Source organism: Calonectris borealis, chromosome 23 (genome assembly GCF_964195595.1).
Source record: "Calonectris borealis chromosome 23, bCalBor7.hap1.2, whole genome shotgun sequence".
NCBI lineage: Eukaryota > Metazoa > Chordata > Aves > Procellariiformes > Procellariidae > Calonectris > Calonectris borealis.
Genome location: NC_134334.1, coordinates 4,894,267 through 4,908,412, shown reverse-complemented (window position 1 = coordinate 4,908,412; position 14,146 = coordinate 4,894,267). Strand labels below are relative to the sequence as shown.

The window sequence follows — 14,146 nt, the reverse complement described above, 5'->3', positions numbered from 1 at the left end:
ACTACTATCTTCTCTTCTCATCATGAAGAACAGTTACAGAGATGACACCAGAGTACTCTAACGCTGCCAAACCTATTGTTTCTAAGAATTAGAGTTGCATAATACAACTCACTCCTGCTGCTCAGAAGCAACACGAATGTCTGTTGTGCTGCACTGAATTCCATATATCTTGTAGTCCGTGCAACCCTATAGGGAACTGCAGAAATCCATGCGGAGTGGCATGAGCTGGCAAAAGGCAGGTCTTGGCTAGCACAGTCAGTATTTCTGTCCTGGATGGAAAAATGAACCCACTTAGGTCCAAGAGGGCAGTGTGGGTATTTTGACAGTCAGGTGCTTCTGCTGAACAAAGTGCAGATGGAGATTTAATATCCAAGCATTCCAACACTTTCTGAAACATCTTCTGAGTCACACAACCCTGCCAATAGACAAAGGACTAGGCAGTTCCCGGACCAACTTATCAGATGGTGATACGGTAAGTTTACAGATCTGTCTGCTCCTTTGTTTTTATTTTGGGGATGCGTCTGTGTGGCTGAGCCTCTTCTGAGATGGTCTTCGAGGGCAGCAAGGGCAAAGGAAGAAGGTTGGCAGGATGCTACCTGGCATTGCCTTTCTGCAGTGAAAATAGGGTCTCATTTACTTCTCAGTCCCAGAGCCTCATGTCTGCTACCGCTCACCTGCAGAGTGTGCTTATTTATCCAGCAATCCCCTTTCCTATTGCTAGAGGATCAGACTGCTGTATCTACCTCTTTCTTAATTGGCTGGAAGCCATTTATGCAGCTGACAAAGCAGTATCTATATATGACTTATTTGCAGGCAAACCATTTGTTACTTAAATTATTGTTTCACCTTGAGGCCCCAGCTGTAGCTCAGGACTGCAAATGATATTGAATTAGCCTTGACTGAACGTGCAATTCCTTCCCAAAATGCAGGTGAAAAAGCTGCTAATGTCACTCTTCTGGACATATACTGTGGGATCTCTCCTAATAACTCTCCTTACCGCAAGCATTGCCATCAGTATACTGCAGCGTGGCTGACCGCCAGCTCCTAATCTAACCATCGCTTTTCTATAGCTCACTGCTAATGTTCTCCAGCAGATTTATTCTCCTGGAAACTAAGCCTCCCCTCTTAATTATTTTTGCTGAAGATATCAGGGTTTCATAGGATCCAGCTTTGAGCACAGCAATTGGGCTGAGTGTAAATGCTTTCCTGCCCACACGCACGGGAACACTTACCACGTGGTGGGCAAGTTCAGAGGAGAGAAGATACAGAGCTGGGTTAATGTCTTCAGGCAAAGGCACTCTGGGGTGAAGAGCAGATGTAAGAAGCTTAGTGTGTGCTGTAGCTGAAGTTGAAAATGTGCTTGTAAAATGCCTGTAAAGTTTGCTCTCTTTATGTACTGGCTCTGTTTTTTGCCCAAGTCCAACAGGATCTCAGCTGCTGAAGAAGTTATACCCTGCAATTGCTCTGAAAGTCCAAGGAGAAGTTCATTCACCATCCTGTCCCGCTTCATCAAACTCTTCCAAGACCATCCCAGCGCCAATTACTACCTTATGGATGTTGTTACCAGATTCTTGCTGTGATTGGCAAATATTCCAAGTGTTCTGCTGCCATAAGCAAATATTTACTCTGGTGAAGGATTTCTGATGGCAAGCATACATGTCCTGTTTGATTTCTGTATGTGTTTCTGTATGTTTCTTCAAGTTCAGGGAAGGAGTTTAAAGACCATGATAGACAATTCTCCTTTCTTATAATTACTGAGCATGAAAGTGGCTGTCATTCTGCCAAGAGCTCCCAGAAGCTGTCTTTAAAGAACAAGAATTTAATGGAAGAAGTTTGTCCTCCTTGCAACTTCCCCACCCCTGGGGCAGAATGGCTCACTTTCCATTTTCCCGTTTCTGGCCCCAAATCTGCAAAAGCGAGAACTAAACTAGTTGCTGAGTGAGCTATGACCTGTCCCATTTGTTCTGGGGTGCTTTGAGCAATGTTTGAAGGCAGCATGGGAAAAGCTGAGCTAGCTCAGAGTGTCTCGGTTAATGCCAGCTAGCCACGTTCCCTCAATGGGGTCGCAGAGGAAAGTAGAGAAGGATGAGTTATGGGTGAAATGAGTGTTCTGGTTCGCATCTCTTCAGTTAAGACACCACGTGAGTAGTTCCTGAGACAGGAGTGTCCTTGAGGTGTGATCCACTGTCAAGGTGTCCTAGCAAACAGCATCCTTGAGGACGTTAACTTACAACAAATGCAATAAAAGACAAATGACGAGAAGTCTAGGCACTAAGTTCCACTACCCTGAAAGCAACAGGGCTCTGTTCCCCTTCCTGTTTTTAGAGCAGGATGCTTTCACCTGGGGGAAGGGAGGCTGCAACCAGACAAAGAATGCATGCAAGACGCATGAACAACTCCTGTTGCTCAAGAGGAAGCGTTTTTTTTTTAAGCTGGCTGTTAAAGATACAGACCAATAACAACATCGTTTGGTTCCAGTTTGTCCAGCTGTTGGAGGTATCTGTGAACTTTGCATTTCTCTGATAAACTCTAGAAATTGTAGTCGACTATTAACCAAGTCCTGAACAGTTCAAAGTAGCCTCATAGTGTAGGAGGTTAATGCTAAGCCAGCAACACCTGGTGTACCTTGCCTGCAGAGGGAAAGGATCTAATGTGCTTTGGTGGGAAAACAGTGTGTTCTGGGCGCTGTCGAAAACACAAATCTGAGAGGATGAACCTGTTCTCTGCGAACTGCAAAAGCGCCCTGAGCAAGTCAGTCCGTGCAAGGTAGGACAACGCGCAGTGTTTTGGCCCAAGGGCAGATACGCAGTCTGTGGCTGCAGGAGGGTCAATACAGTTCAGCGCTATGGCTGTAGCCCACGGGAACGCCCTCCCTTGCCAAGGCTGCTCCCACAGAATGCCCCATTTTCCCTGGAATGCAGCAGTTGCCAGCCTGCCCATGCAGCGTGAAGGAGCAGCAGCTCTATCGCCATTGCTATATATTGCCCGTGAATATATAGCTGGGGAAGAACAGCTCGTTTAGCAGCTTTTGCGATGCCTGCCCCTTTCCAGTTGGACAGGCGAGCCCGTTTCCCCTGTAGCTAGGCAGCACCTCTGTTTTGAGTCAGGATCTGGCAAAAGAACATCTGAGCTAGCGGCGACAGACTTGAACAAGGAAAAGGAAGAGGAGAGACGAGGGAGTCGCGCAGAGTAAGGGAATGATCAGACAACAGCAACTTACTCTGGCCGATAGAGCTCGTCGTTGATTGGAGGTTTTCTGAAAAGTCACGGAGGGGGATTTTCTGCATAGGGCGTTTCCGTCCCCTGCGTTGTCTGTTTTGGCTATAAAAGCCTGCCGAGGCCTCTGGGATTCAAACACCAAAATGAAGTTGGAAGGAGAGAAGCAGGAGAGCTCTGACTACAATGAAGGTTCAAAGGGGGTAAGTACGCCGGACTCTATCCTTCCAACGTGAGCCTCCCACAGAGATGCAGAGCAAGCTATCTGAGATCTGCAGGTACTTGTAGGGGAAGGAGAAGACCAAGATCTTTTGGGCTAACGTATCCACAACTGGTCTCGCAGGGAGAGCAGACGTGTGTGTTCTTGAACCCAGCTTACGTCTGTCTGCAGCGTAGTGTGGCACTGAGTCTCGTGATTTTCTCTCTGTCTGCAGCTGACCTACCATGTAACTTCTGTGGGACTTTCCCCTCCTGTGTGCGAGTTTTCTTTCCTACTTTCTAATCAGTTTTAGGCTGCAGATGCTTCTGGATGGGGGCTGCCTTTCAGAGCAGCATTTTTGTGGGATCTTGCACAATGCAATGCTCGTGTATGCCAGAGGTTTTCCTAAAAGTGCTGAATGTGAATAATTAACACCAGTGGCTCTTTTGAGCTCCTGGGATTTGTTTAATGAGAGCAAGGCAGCCTGCTTGTCGTCGCCAATGCAAGAATGTCAACAGTCTGCTCCTAGAAAACGTAGCTTCCTCCTGATCCTTACTCTGAGATCGACTTGAATTTTCATCTCCTGCGGTGCCTTAAACTCTGCAGATCTCTGGAGGTGAGCTGCCAGAGCTTCTGAGCAATACAAGGAATGTAAGGAGTACCAGCAGCTGGTTGGACAACCGCTCAGTTAGGGAAACAAGAGATCCTTCATGTGGGACCCGAGTTGAGTGTTGGGCCATAAAACCTTGCAGACATTAAGGCTAATGATGGTGAAAGAAAATTATATGTGTCTGAATGAAAAATTAATTTATTGATGTAGAAGCAACGAGACATATTAATGAGCTATTAAAAAAACCCCACCCCAAAAGAGTTCAGTCAACACAGCAGGGCTGGCCTGAGGACTGAATAGTGACTGAATTGTTGTGAAAAGCGAGTTGCTTGTAACCGAGGTCTGTGCACTCACAAACGTGGTTGGTGTTTGATCCTACTCCAGATGGCAATTCCACCCTTCTGTGTAACTGCAAAGTGCCGCTCTTAAACCCCACGACCAAACCCTCACTGAGCTACGTGGATAAGGTCTAATTGGCTTCGATGGCAATCGGATTAGATCCATAAACAGCTTGATCCCGAAATGTGGGAGGCAGAACAAGCCAGCATGTGAATGCCAAACAAATGAACAGGAAAGGGATTTTGCCACTTCATGAAAAATCTCTTCTTTCTAAAGCTTTCCTGTGCCACTATCCTGTGTTATTTCACTAACCAATTTGCATGTTGGAAAAAAAATAGCTGCATACAGCTTTTTTCCCTGGGCGGTGGTATTTTAAGAATGATAACTTAAAAATTATTCATCATGCAAATGATCCATCAATACCAGGAAAGAGTAGAATGAATTACTGTAATGACTATGTGCAAATCAAGCAGAACAAAAGGAGTTATAATGAAAACAACCCATTGCGCTTTCTTTATACAGCAACATGAAGTGAAAAACACAGAAGGCAAGTCTTGGGGTATTTCTTTATTTTTACTGAATGCCATTTATGCCTAAAAGCCAAACCTGCTTCTAAGCTGGTGTTTGTCTGTTTTCTTTCCCCTCTGCAGAAAATGACACTTTTGCTGGCGCTGGTAGCACTGATATCTGCATTTGGATCTTCTTTCCAGTACGGCTACAACGTGTCTGTGATCAATTCCCCAGCCCCGGTAGGTCGGACTGGAGCGGACCACGACCTAGGAGCAGGTTTACGCCCAGAACAAGGCAGGAGCCTAACGGCAGCTTCTGGGTGTTTGCGGGCAGATGCTCGTACTTCTCGGTGCTTTGAATCACCGGGTACCTGGCGAGAAGTGGTTCCCCAGGGGAGGGAAGGGAAGGGGGGCTGTTAAGGCGTGTAACGCTACCGTTTGGACTTTGTGCCTAGGAGAGATGGGGCATGAGAAATCCCTTCCCTTCTGGAAACCAGGCAAATCCCATGAGGCAGGATAACTTGTCGTGACAGCTACCTAGCCCCGGCTTTTCCATCCCTCTCGTGTTCATTTCCCAACTCAGCCATTCTGGTTTTTATCAAGACATTTGTGTAAAGCTTTATGGCGTTTGTTGTTAACTAGCTTTTACAGCATGAAAATTTTACTTACTGTGCTAAACGTGCTCTGTATTTCATTCCAGTACATGCAAGACTTCTACAACCAAACCTACTTCAACAGGAGTGGAGTGCCTATGGACAGTGGCTTCCAGACGCTGCTCTGGTCTCTTACTGTGTCCATGTACCCTCTGGGTGGCTTTTTTGGGTCCCTCATGGTGTGGCCTCTGGTCAACAACTGTGGCCGGTACGTGACAGTGGTGTTTAACATCCTTCACCAAGTTTGCTGGGTTGAGATAAGACTTGCCTCACCGGTCACTCCAGCTTGCCAAGCCCCCAGCGTGACTGTGTCACACGCATCTTGATGGTAAGGCAGATGGGCCCGGGATGAGTTGCTGGACTCAGCAATACGTGTCGGCTCCCACATGTAGAAGAATTTATATGGTTTCAGTACGGTCAAGGCCAGGCTGTATGCTGGGCACCGAGCCAGGTAGAGAGCAACGATGAAAGTCCTGGGCTGGGATCTGAGACCAAGCGCAGCTTCTGCTGCTCACGTTTCCTGAGAAACTTCAGGGCTGTCTTGAAGCCTTCATTCCTTGCAGGAAAAATGGGACAGTCGCCACTTGCTCTTTGATTAGTCTTTGGGATGATGATTCATTTGAGTTTTGGACAGTATAACACAGAGGGGATCTATCTGCTCTTGGGGCCTGAGAAAAAATAAACTGAACCTGTTTCCTTCTTTATTACTTTGCAGAAAGGGCACTTTGCTGATAAATAACCTCTTCTCCATTGCTGCTGCAATCCTTATGGGAACCTCAGAGCTAGCAAAAACCTTTGAAGTAATCATCCTTTCACGTGTTATCATGGGAATATATGCTGGTAAGTGAGAGGGTGGATGGTAAAGGGAGAGCAATAAATACGTTCTTGGCTATGTAAAGGTTTTTTATTCTCACAACAGATGGTTTCACAGGTAGCATATTTTAGCCACACATCTGCGTAACAATGCTGTACTTGCTTGAATAACAGTTGTCATCTGCGTGTTGCAGAAGTACTAAAGAGCTCTAGTAAACAACGGCAGTGAGACTGGAATTGAAGACGTACAGAGGAGATGTGGGTCTGTAGATGCAGCTATCCTCAGTAATAAGCATCTGCTAGGTACGGGAGCTCCAACAGCCAGGAAACCTGATGATGATAATCTATTCTCCCAGTCATCTTAAAGCAGATAGCCTAGCTTTTTTTTCTTTTTTTTTTTTTGCTTTTTAACATAATCAGAAACAGAATAATCCTTCTAAGTTGAAGTCATTGGAGACAATGCCAGATCCAATAATCCAGTCCTAGAACTGACTGTTCTTCCTGCAGGAGAAAAGAAATGTTAAAAAGGAGAGCGAAGGGTTCAGAGCCACTGGATTGACTGCAAAGGTAGTGGGAAGCCAAGGAGAAGGGGGTGTGTGAGTTGCTGGTAGAAGTGGCTGTATTAGAGCTGCAGTAATATGGAACAAAGAGAGACCCAGAAGGGCTGGGTGCCCATGCAGTACTGTACTGAGTGTGTGCAGAGCCAGGTTGATAGGGGTCCGAACAGCATTTAGGCTTAATTAATTGGCTTTGGGCTGGCGAGACTGACACGCTCCATGGTTTATGAGTGAGTTGGGATAGCTTGTAAAGATAAAACGAGAAAACAAACTGTCAGAGGAAAACTACTTGGTCGGTACCGTGCAGCAATTGCAATTGGTGAGCTAAGGCAGGAAATTTATCTAGTCCAGCGGTTTTGGTTTGGCTTTTGACTCTCCTAAGCCTGGCAGCTGCTTTTAGCATTGGTTCTCTGAATAAATACTAAGGGACCTGTTAAGTGTGATCCCTCTTTCCAGTTATTTATAACTGACAAAAGAATCTGGACTGGCTGTCCTGACTTGCCCTTCACAGCTTGATCTCACTTGAACTGTGGACGTCGTGCCTGGGGGGAGATGCTGCTGCCTGCGCCAGGCGCTGGTGGGATCCAGGCGCTGCCCATCCTCGCCAAAGGGCAGCCCCGGGGCTGGTGGCACCGTTGTCAGGTGCCCCTCTGTGACAGGGCTTGGTCAGCATAGGTCTGCACGGTGAGAAGGCCACTGTTACTTGAACGCGGTAGCCCAGGAGTCGCTGCTAGGATGTTTTAATCTGGGCAGTTAAAAGGCTGGTTACAGTGTGAACTTAAAACACTACACCTCATGAGTTTACTTTTATAATGTTTTCTAGTTGCTTTCATACTTGTTTCCGTGCCTTTTGGCTTTCGGATAACAGCTTGATCATCTTTGTAACTCCAAGCTCCTGAAGGCTAGGACTTTAGAAGTGTAAGATAAGAGTCTCATGTGGTCATTTGACTCCAGGAGTTTGGGTTTTGCATGCCAGGATTTACAGCGTGAGCATGGGAGCTGGCAGCTCTCTGGGTTACACCATGCAGTGTTACTCAAAATAACCTGTGTCCTTGGTGTCCTATTAGGGCAGAAATGCCTATTCCAACATGCTACCTGTAAGAGATCTCAAACCTGCAAAGCGTTACCGAGCAATTAACGGAGTAGTGAATTTTTAAAAGCCAGCAAGAAGTCACATCCTTCCACCCTTGCATCAGCTTGTTTGGATACTGATTTCTTTTCTTGATTTAGAGGAAGTAGAAATTCCTCCCTTGCACTGCGAGTTTGCTTCCAAACTTGAAGTAGCACGCAATTTTTCTTTGCGTGTGTTGTGTGGCAGTACTTGGCAGACCCTGCTGGGAGAAAGCTACTTTTAGGAAGATGAACCCCGAGAGCCCCCAGATCATCTGCCAGCTCTGTAGGCAAGACAGGCTACTGTCAGCCTTCTCGGACTCCTAAAACGCTTTGCTGCTGAGCAGTTAATAAGCTAGACCCGCAAAGCACCAGAAGGTGGGCAGCTTGCACTCCCAAGGCCCATCGTGCACACGTGGTTGCTTCCCTACTGTGTTTAATTGAAATGGGTGAAACGATCCCGGCTCCTTGAATTAACTCCAGCATGGGAATGCCTCTGCAGCTTAGCCACAGAGATGATTTCTGGCTTTTTAAGATATGTGAGTGTAATATTGACAGCCTTGGCAAAGGGGTGGTGTTACTTATGAACAGAGAGATAGTGGGGCAAACGTCTTTCTCTAATGGCTCCCGGAGGAAGCTTGATTCCTGGGCCCCAGACGCAGCGATGGATTTTGTACCTGTCCACCTCCTGAGTGAACCAATGCCATGTGTTTTTTGTCCCATGTTCCAGTGAAGAAAACATACACAGCTTATTCACTGGCCAGAAGATGACATTAGCAGAGGGTTTGAGCATGAGGTTTCCATATGTCCTGTGGTCCGGCAGGGATCACTTTGGTCTCACATGGGGAAAAAGGCATCTTGCTGAAGGTGGCGGGTGTGTTGACATCAGCTGCATGTCTTAACATTGTTCTCTAACTACTAGGTCTGGCCTCCAATGTGGTTCCCATGTTCCTTGGAGAAATGTCCCCCAAAAATCTGCGAGGTGCTATTGGGGTAGTACCCCAGCTCTTTATCACTCTTGGGATCCTTGTAGCTCAGATTCTTGGTCTCAACAGCATCCTTGGGAATGCCAAAGGTAAAGCCCTGGCTTGGGACTTTTCTGGGGGTTCCATTGGGGAAAGAGTTCTCACAGTTGTCATCTTGCCCCACTTGTTGCAGGCTGGCCTGTGCTGCTGGGGCTCACTGGGATCCCATCACTAATTCAGCTCCTTATATTGCCCTTTTTCCCTGAGAGTCCCAGATATCTGCTGATACAAAAGGGCAATGAAGAGCAAGCACGACAAGGTACAGCATCATCCTTTAATGAAAGGGGAGGTGGAATGGGATAGATCTGACTGTGGGACACGACTGACAGCAACCAACAGTGAAGCAAGCCAGTGTGAAATTCTTCATTGACATGTTGCTGGTGGATGGAATTCCTGCAACGCTCCTCCTTTCTCTGCATATGCGAATCCCTGACTTCCCACCATGGAAGCACTGCTGCCCGTATTGTTCTGACTTGATTTGAAGCAGGAGAGTTCTCTATAGACCTGTTCTCTGGGGTCCATAACTCCCCTTCCTCTCCCAACTAGCTCTGCAGAAGCTGAGGGGCTGTGATGATGTGGATGATGAGATGGAAGAAATGCGCCAAGAAGACCAGTCAGAAAAGGAAGAAGGACATTTCTCTGTACTCAGCCTGTGCACCTTCAGAGGCTTGCGATGGCAGCTCATCTCTATCGTTGTCATGATGATGGGCCAGCAGCTCTCTGGGGTTAATGCGGTGAGTGGGAAGGCGTGTGGGAAAGGCCAGTGGGGTGAGTAATAAAGGGATGGGACTGTAGAGTGGATGATGCGGGGCAGGGCTGACACAGGAGCTAGAACCTAGGACACAGGAGTACCCCTTCATCAGGGACACCGGTTCTGCGTCACATTGTGGTGGGTTGACCACGGCCAGTACCAAATCCAGTACACGCATGTACTAGGTACAGAGTCAAGCTGTCCTGTTAAGGGTAGTTTGGACATTTTGAGAGTGAGGTGCGTGTGCCTGGATCCAAACACCAATGTCTCCAGAAATGAAAGAATTCAGTTCTCTGTGCACCAGTTCCAGGATGTAAAAGCAGCCAAAATGGGGTTCCTGTGTTCTGCCTTTGGCCACCTATAAACACAGCTGTGGTTTTGCTGCAGGTCTTCTACTACGCAGATAGAATTTTCCGGTCGGCAGGTGTGGACAGCAACAATGTTCAATATGTCACCGTGTCAATCGGTGCCATCAACGTCGTCATGACTTTGCTTGCTGTAAGTTTCTATTGGGGCTTTTTGAGTTCTAGCTTGTCCTGTCTCCCTTGTCTGTTGGGGTTTAACTTAGGTTATGTTATTTACACATACTGTGAGCCGCTTTGCACAATAGATGCCCTGCAGTGCCCCTTGGTTGAAGGCAGCTATGTTCAAGTGATTAATCATGCTGATTTCTGACGTGCCTCAGGAGTTTTCAGGTCTCCAGGCTGATATGCCCTCCTCTTGCTGCCCAGTGTTACCGTGCAGGGCTTCCAGGCGGTTCTCGCTGGGGCTGGCCTGAAGAATGGCCTGCCTGTTCTCGGAGTTATTGACACATCCAGATTTTTGCAGTTCCTGGGTGACTTCGTGCCCACAATCCATCAGTAGATGGCGGAAATGTCACTGAATTTCTTAAAAGACAAAGACTACTTAATAAACTTTTCCGGAATAAGAAGTGCTGTGCCCCAGGTGTCTGGTCTCTCACCCTCTTCTGCCTCTTTCAGGTTTTCGTTGTGGAATCCCTGGGGAGGAGGATGCTTCTCCTTGCCGGCTTTGGGCTGTGCTGTGTCTCCTGTGCAGTGTTAACTTTGGCCCTCAACCTCCAGGTGCGTGGTTGAACGGCGCCGGTGATCCTACCGTGCATTGCCGCACCTCCCAGGGAACAGGCCAGCGGCGTATTTTGAAGTTGCTTCTACACCCTGGGCGGGAGGGGACTGTATGAAAGGTCTCTGTACTTGTATATCTACCTAAAGTAAGCCCAGGAAAAGCTATGATCCTGCTTGTCTGAATAGTACTTCAGTACGTCATGTTCATAATACCTGTTACATCTGTGTGTTGGAAGCAAGGATCATGCCCAGGCTCTGATTTTCGTGGCTAAGCATGGACATATCTGGCAAGGGAGGGTGACGCTGGCTTTAGAATGCCTTCAAATCTTACTACAAACAGTGCCTTGAATGTGCTGGTGATCTTCAGATAGGAACCACATCTAACCTGTGACAAAATTCTTCACAGACCACTGTCTCGTGGATGTCTTACCTCAGCATAGTGTGTGTCATTGTTTACATCATCGGCCATGCTATTGGAGCCAGTAAGTATGCGGCGTTTAGTCCAGTCTCCTCCCCAAGCTGGGTAAAGCCAAGTGTTACGCTGAATTTCAAATCAAAAGCTTTGTGGAGCTAATCCGAAGAGATTGAATTTCTTCTGTGTGGCCATGCGCCTTGTTGATTGTCAGCTAGGCTGGTGTTCCAGTGATTTGCTGGCCGTGCCCGTGGGGCTTTCAAGAAGAAAAACAAAGACACAACTGTGCTTATGCCTGAGATTCCCCCAGTAGAACTATGCTGAGATAGTGAGCCCTCCCAACTGGGCGGCGATGTTGCATGCTTGCATCTATAGGCAACAAAGCAAATTAGAAGCAACTCAAATTATACGCGCGGCCCTGCACAGCGCTTTGCAGAAAGGAGATGTGCAGATAGGTGTGGATATTGGGAAGGCTTTGTCCTGACTCAGCTTCTTAGCGTGGCCGAGTTGTCTGTTTGGCTTGGAAAGCCCTGCCAGACCCTGGCTGGCTGCAGCAACGCGGTTTTGGGACTCCTGTCGAGGTTTGGCTGGCAGATGGAATTACATACAACCTTTCCTTTTCCATTTACACCATCAGGCAGATCCAAGCACCCGGGGGCAGGGAGGTTGCTGGAGGCAGCCCTCCAGGCCAGCGGGACCTGTGGCCTGACCCCGTTAATGAGAACATGCTCTGTTTCTGCTTCACGGTGCCACAGGGCGGCAGTGAGGGCCCGAGGGCTTGTTCCATGAGTCACTTTTCCAACACCTGCATGCGCTGGGGTGTTCCTCTCTTTCTTTTTTTAAGAGCAATCACTTGCTTAGTTGCTGCTCATAGGGTGCTCTCTGGAGAGACAGTTCGTGTTTATCAACCGTATTTTACAATTTGTGCAGGAGATGGGTTCCTGGCTAAGGTGCAGCCATAGGAGAGAAGAGGTTGATTGCTGTGTGTGAGCTTAGGAAAATCATTTAGTTGCCCTGTTTTTTTTTTTTTATTTAATCCCTTATTTGATTTATTGGCCGTTTCTAAACACTAGTAGTTTAGAAACCATTGCCCGCGACCGAAATGAACAGTGTCATCTAGGAATTCAGAGTGGGGGAATTGCCTTGGGATTTCCAAATATGCAACTACCTTCCAGGTCCAATTCCCTTTGTGATGATCACCGAGATGTTCCTGCAGTCATCCCGGCCTGCGGCGTTCATGGTGGGTGGGTCCGTGCACTGGCTGTGCAACTTCACCGTGGGGCTTGTGTTCCTCTACATGGAGGTAAGAGGCGATCACACGACAGGGCAACACTTCAGCTTAAAATCAGTATCTTCACCCCTGTGTTCGTACAGAGAGCCTTTTTAATCGTGAGAGCCATAAACGCCCAAGTTGGTTCCCAGTACCTGTATGCAGGATTATATATTAAGGGCAAGAAACTGATGTTAATCAGCGCTTTTTTATCACATCTGTCTGTTGCGCATGCTTTAAAAGAAAGCAGTTATTTTTCCAGGTGAATGTCTGATCCTGAATTCAGGAGCATGGAAAAGATGGCAAGTTCCCCATCTTCCATTTTAGCCAATTTTAGCTTTTGGTCTGTAGGTCAGCAGTTCAAACTGATCCCCAGCAGTAGTGACCCATAAATGGCTACAGCTGCTGATTTTAGCCTCTGCGAAAGGGAGCTGATGAGTTTAGTTTGATTTACGTAACAGATCCTCACCTTCCTTTTCCAGTAAATCCATGGTGGTTTCCAATAAATCCATGGTGGTGGAATGAGAGGACAGAATCTAGAACCACCCCTAACTTCCAGTCGTTCAACTTAAAATATGCACATCACTGTGGCTGCTTGTTTTTATAGCTATTGCAGGGTTCAGCATGTCCAGATCATGTAATGTAGGCAACTGGAGGATTCCTCTGATCCCTCCTCTGTCGTCTTTCATTGCCCTAGGCTGGACTGGGGCCCTACAGCTTCCTCATCTTCTGTGCCATCTGCCTCGCCACTATAGTTTACATCTTCTTTATTGTTCCTGAGACAAAGAACAAAACCTTCATGGAAATCAACAGGATCATGGCCAAGAGGAACAAGGTGGAGATTCAGGAAGACAAAGAAGAGTGTGAGGATTTCCCCACTGTCCCAAGGTGGCAGGCAGAGAAGAAAGAAATCTCCAGCAGTGAGCTGTGACCCAGCCCAGTGTTAGGCCTGGCCCAGACGCTTCTCAGGATCTGTTCAGCGGGAGAACAAATACCTCAATTCAGCGTTTGATACTGATCTTCATTCGGACCTTCTGCGAACTTCCCACAGCAGGAGTTTCCAAATAAGCCATTGTGTCTCGAGAGTGTTGTGAGTAATTAACAGGACCGTTCTGCTTCATGGCATAGCCACTGCCAAGGCAAATTAGTCATTCATGTATTTGTCACAAGGAAAGGGCAACATCCTCAGCCAGCTCAGCTCCTGTGACCAAGTAACCTATGTCCTAAGGTGATGTATGTCCCTGATGTCCTGACTGACACATCTCAGGTGACACAAGCCAGCACTTGGGCTGGGTTTTGGTCAGTGGTGTGCGAGGAGTGCACTACATTGCTCTGAGGAACAGTCATTCATGTGTTTGAGGGTCCAGCATGAGTGACGCCAGGCCTTTGGTGCTCTGGGGTGGAGGGTGTCAGTTGTTCTGAGGTACTTTGTTAGATGGGCTCTTGTTAGATGTCAGCTCTTGTCCTCCCTTTGTGTCCTCCAAAGGACCGCTAAACTGAACATGCATATCTCCATAACCTTACCCCCATCCCGCTCACACAACTCTCCTTCAGAGCAAACCTAGTCCTCAATTGTCGCTGATGAGTCCTTCCAAAGCCT

At 47.4% G+C, this 14,146-nt stretch overlaps 1 protein-coding gene across 1 annotated transcript; it reads left to right on the top strand.

The window, feature by feature from the left end:
* The first annotated feature begins 3,362 nt into the window (after positions 1 to 3,362).
* On the top strand, positions 3,363 to 13,904 carry SLC2A5 (solute carrier family 2 member 5). The gene is made up of 12 exons (XM_075172415.1): positions 3,363 to 3,419; positions 5,015 to 5,113; positions 5,574 to 5,734; positions 6,242 to 6,366; positions 8,929 to 9,081; positions 9,165 to 9,290; positions 9,578 to 9,765; positions 10,170 to 10,280; positions 10,763 to 10,864; positions 11,271 to 11,346; positions 12,452 to 12,579; positions 13,244 to 13,904. The coding sequence occupies exons 1-12, from the start codon at positions 3,363 to 3,365 to the stop codon at positions 13,475 to 13,477; spliced, it is 1,560 nt and encodes a 519-aa protein (XP_075028516.1). The 3' UTR covers positions 13,478 to 13,904.
* The last annotated feature ends 242 nt before the right edge of the window (positions 13,905 to 14,146 follow it).

Excerpts from the sequence above, each read along its gene's own strand:
- SLC2A5 (XM_075172415.1), top strand. The coding sequence starts at position 3,363 with ATGAAGTTGGAAGGAGAGAAGCAGGAGAGCTCTGACTACAATGAAGGT. Across the intron at positions 5,735-6,241 it reads CTGGTCAACAACTGTGGCCG|AAAGGGCACTTTGCTGATAA; the intron begins GTACGTGACAGT and ends ATTACTTTGCAG. Across the intron at positions 6,367-8,928 it reads TATCATGGGAATATATGCTG|GTCTGGCCTCCAATGTGGTT; the intron begins GTAAGTGAGAGG and ends TCTAACTACTAG.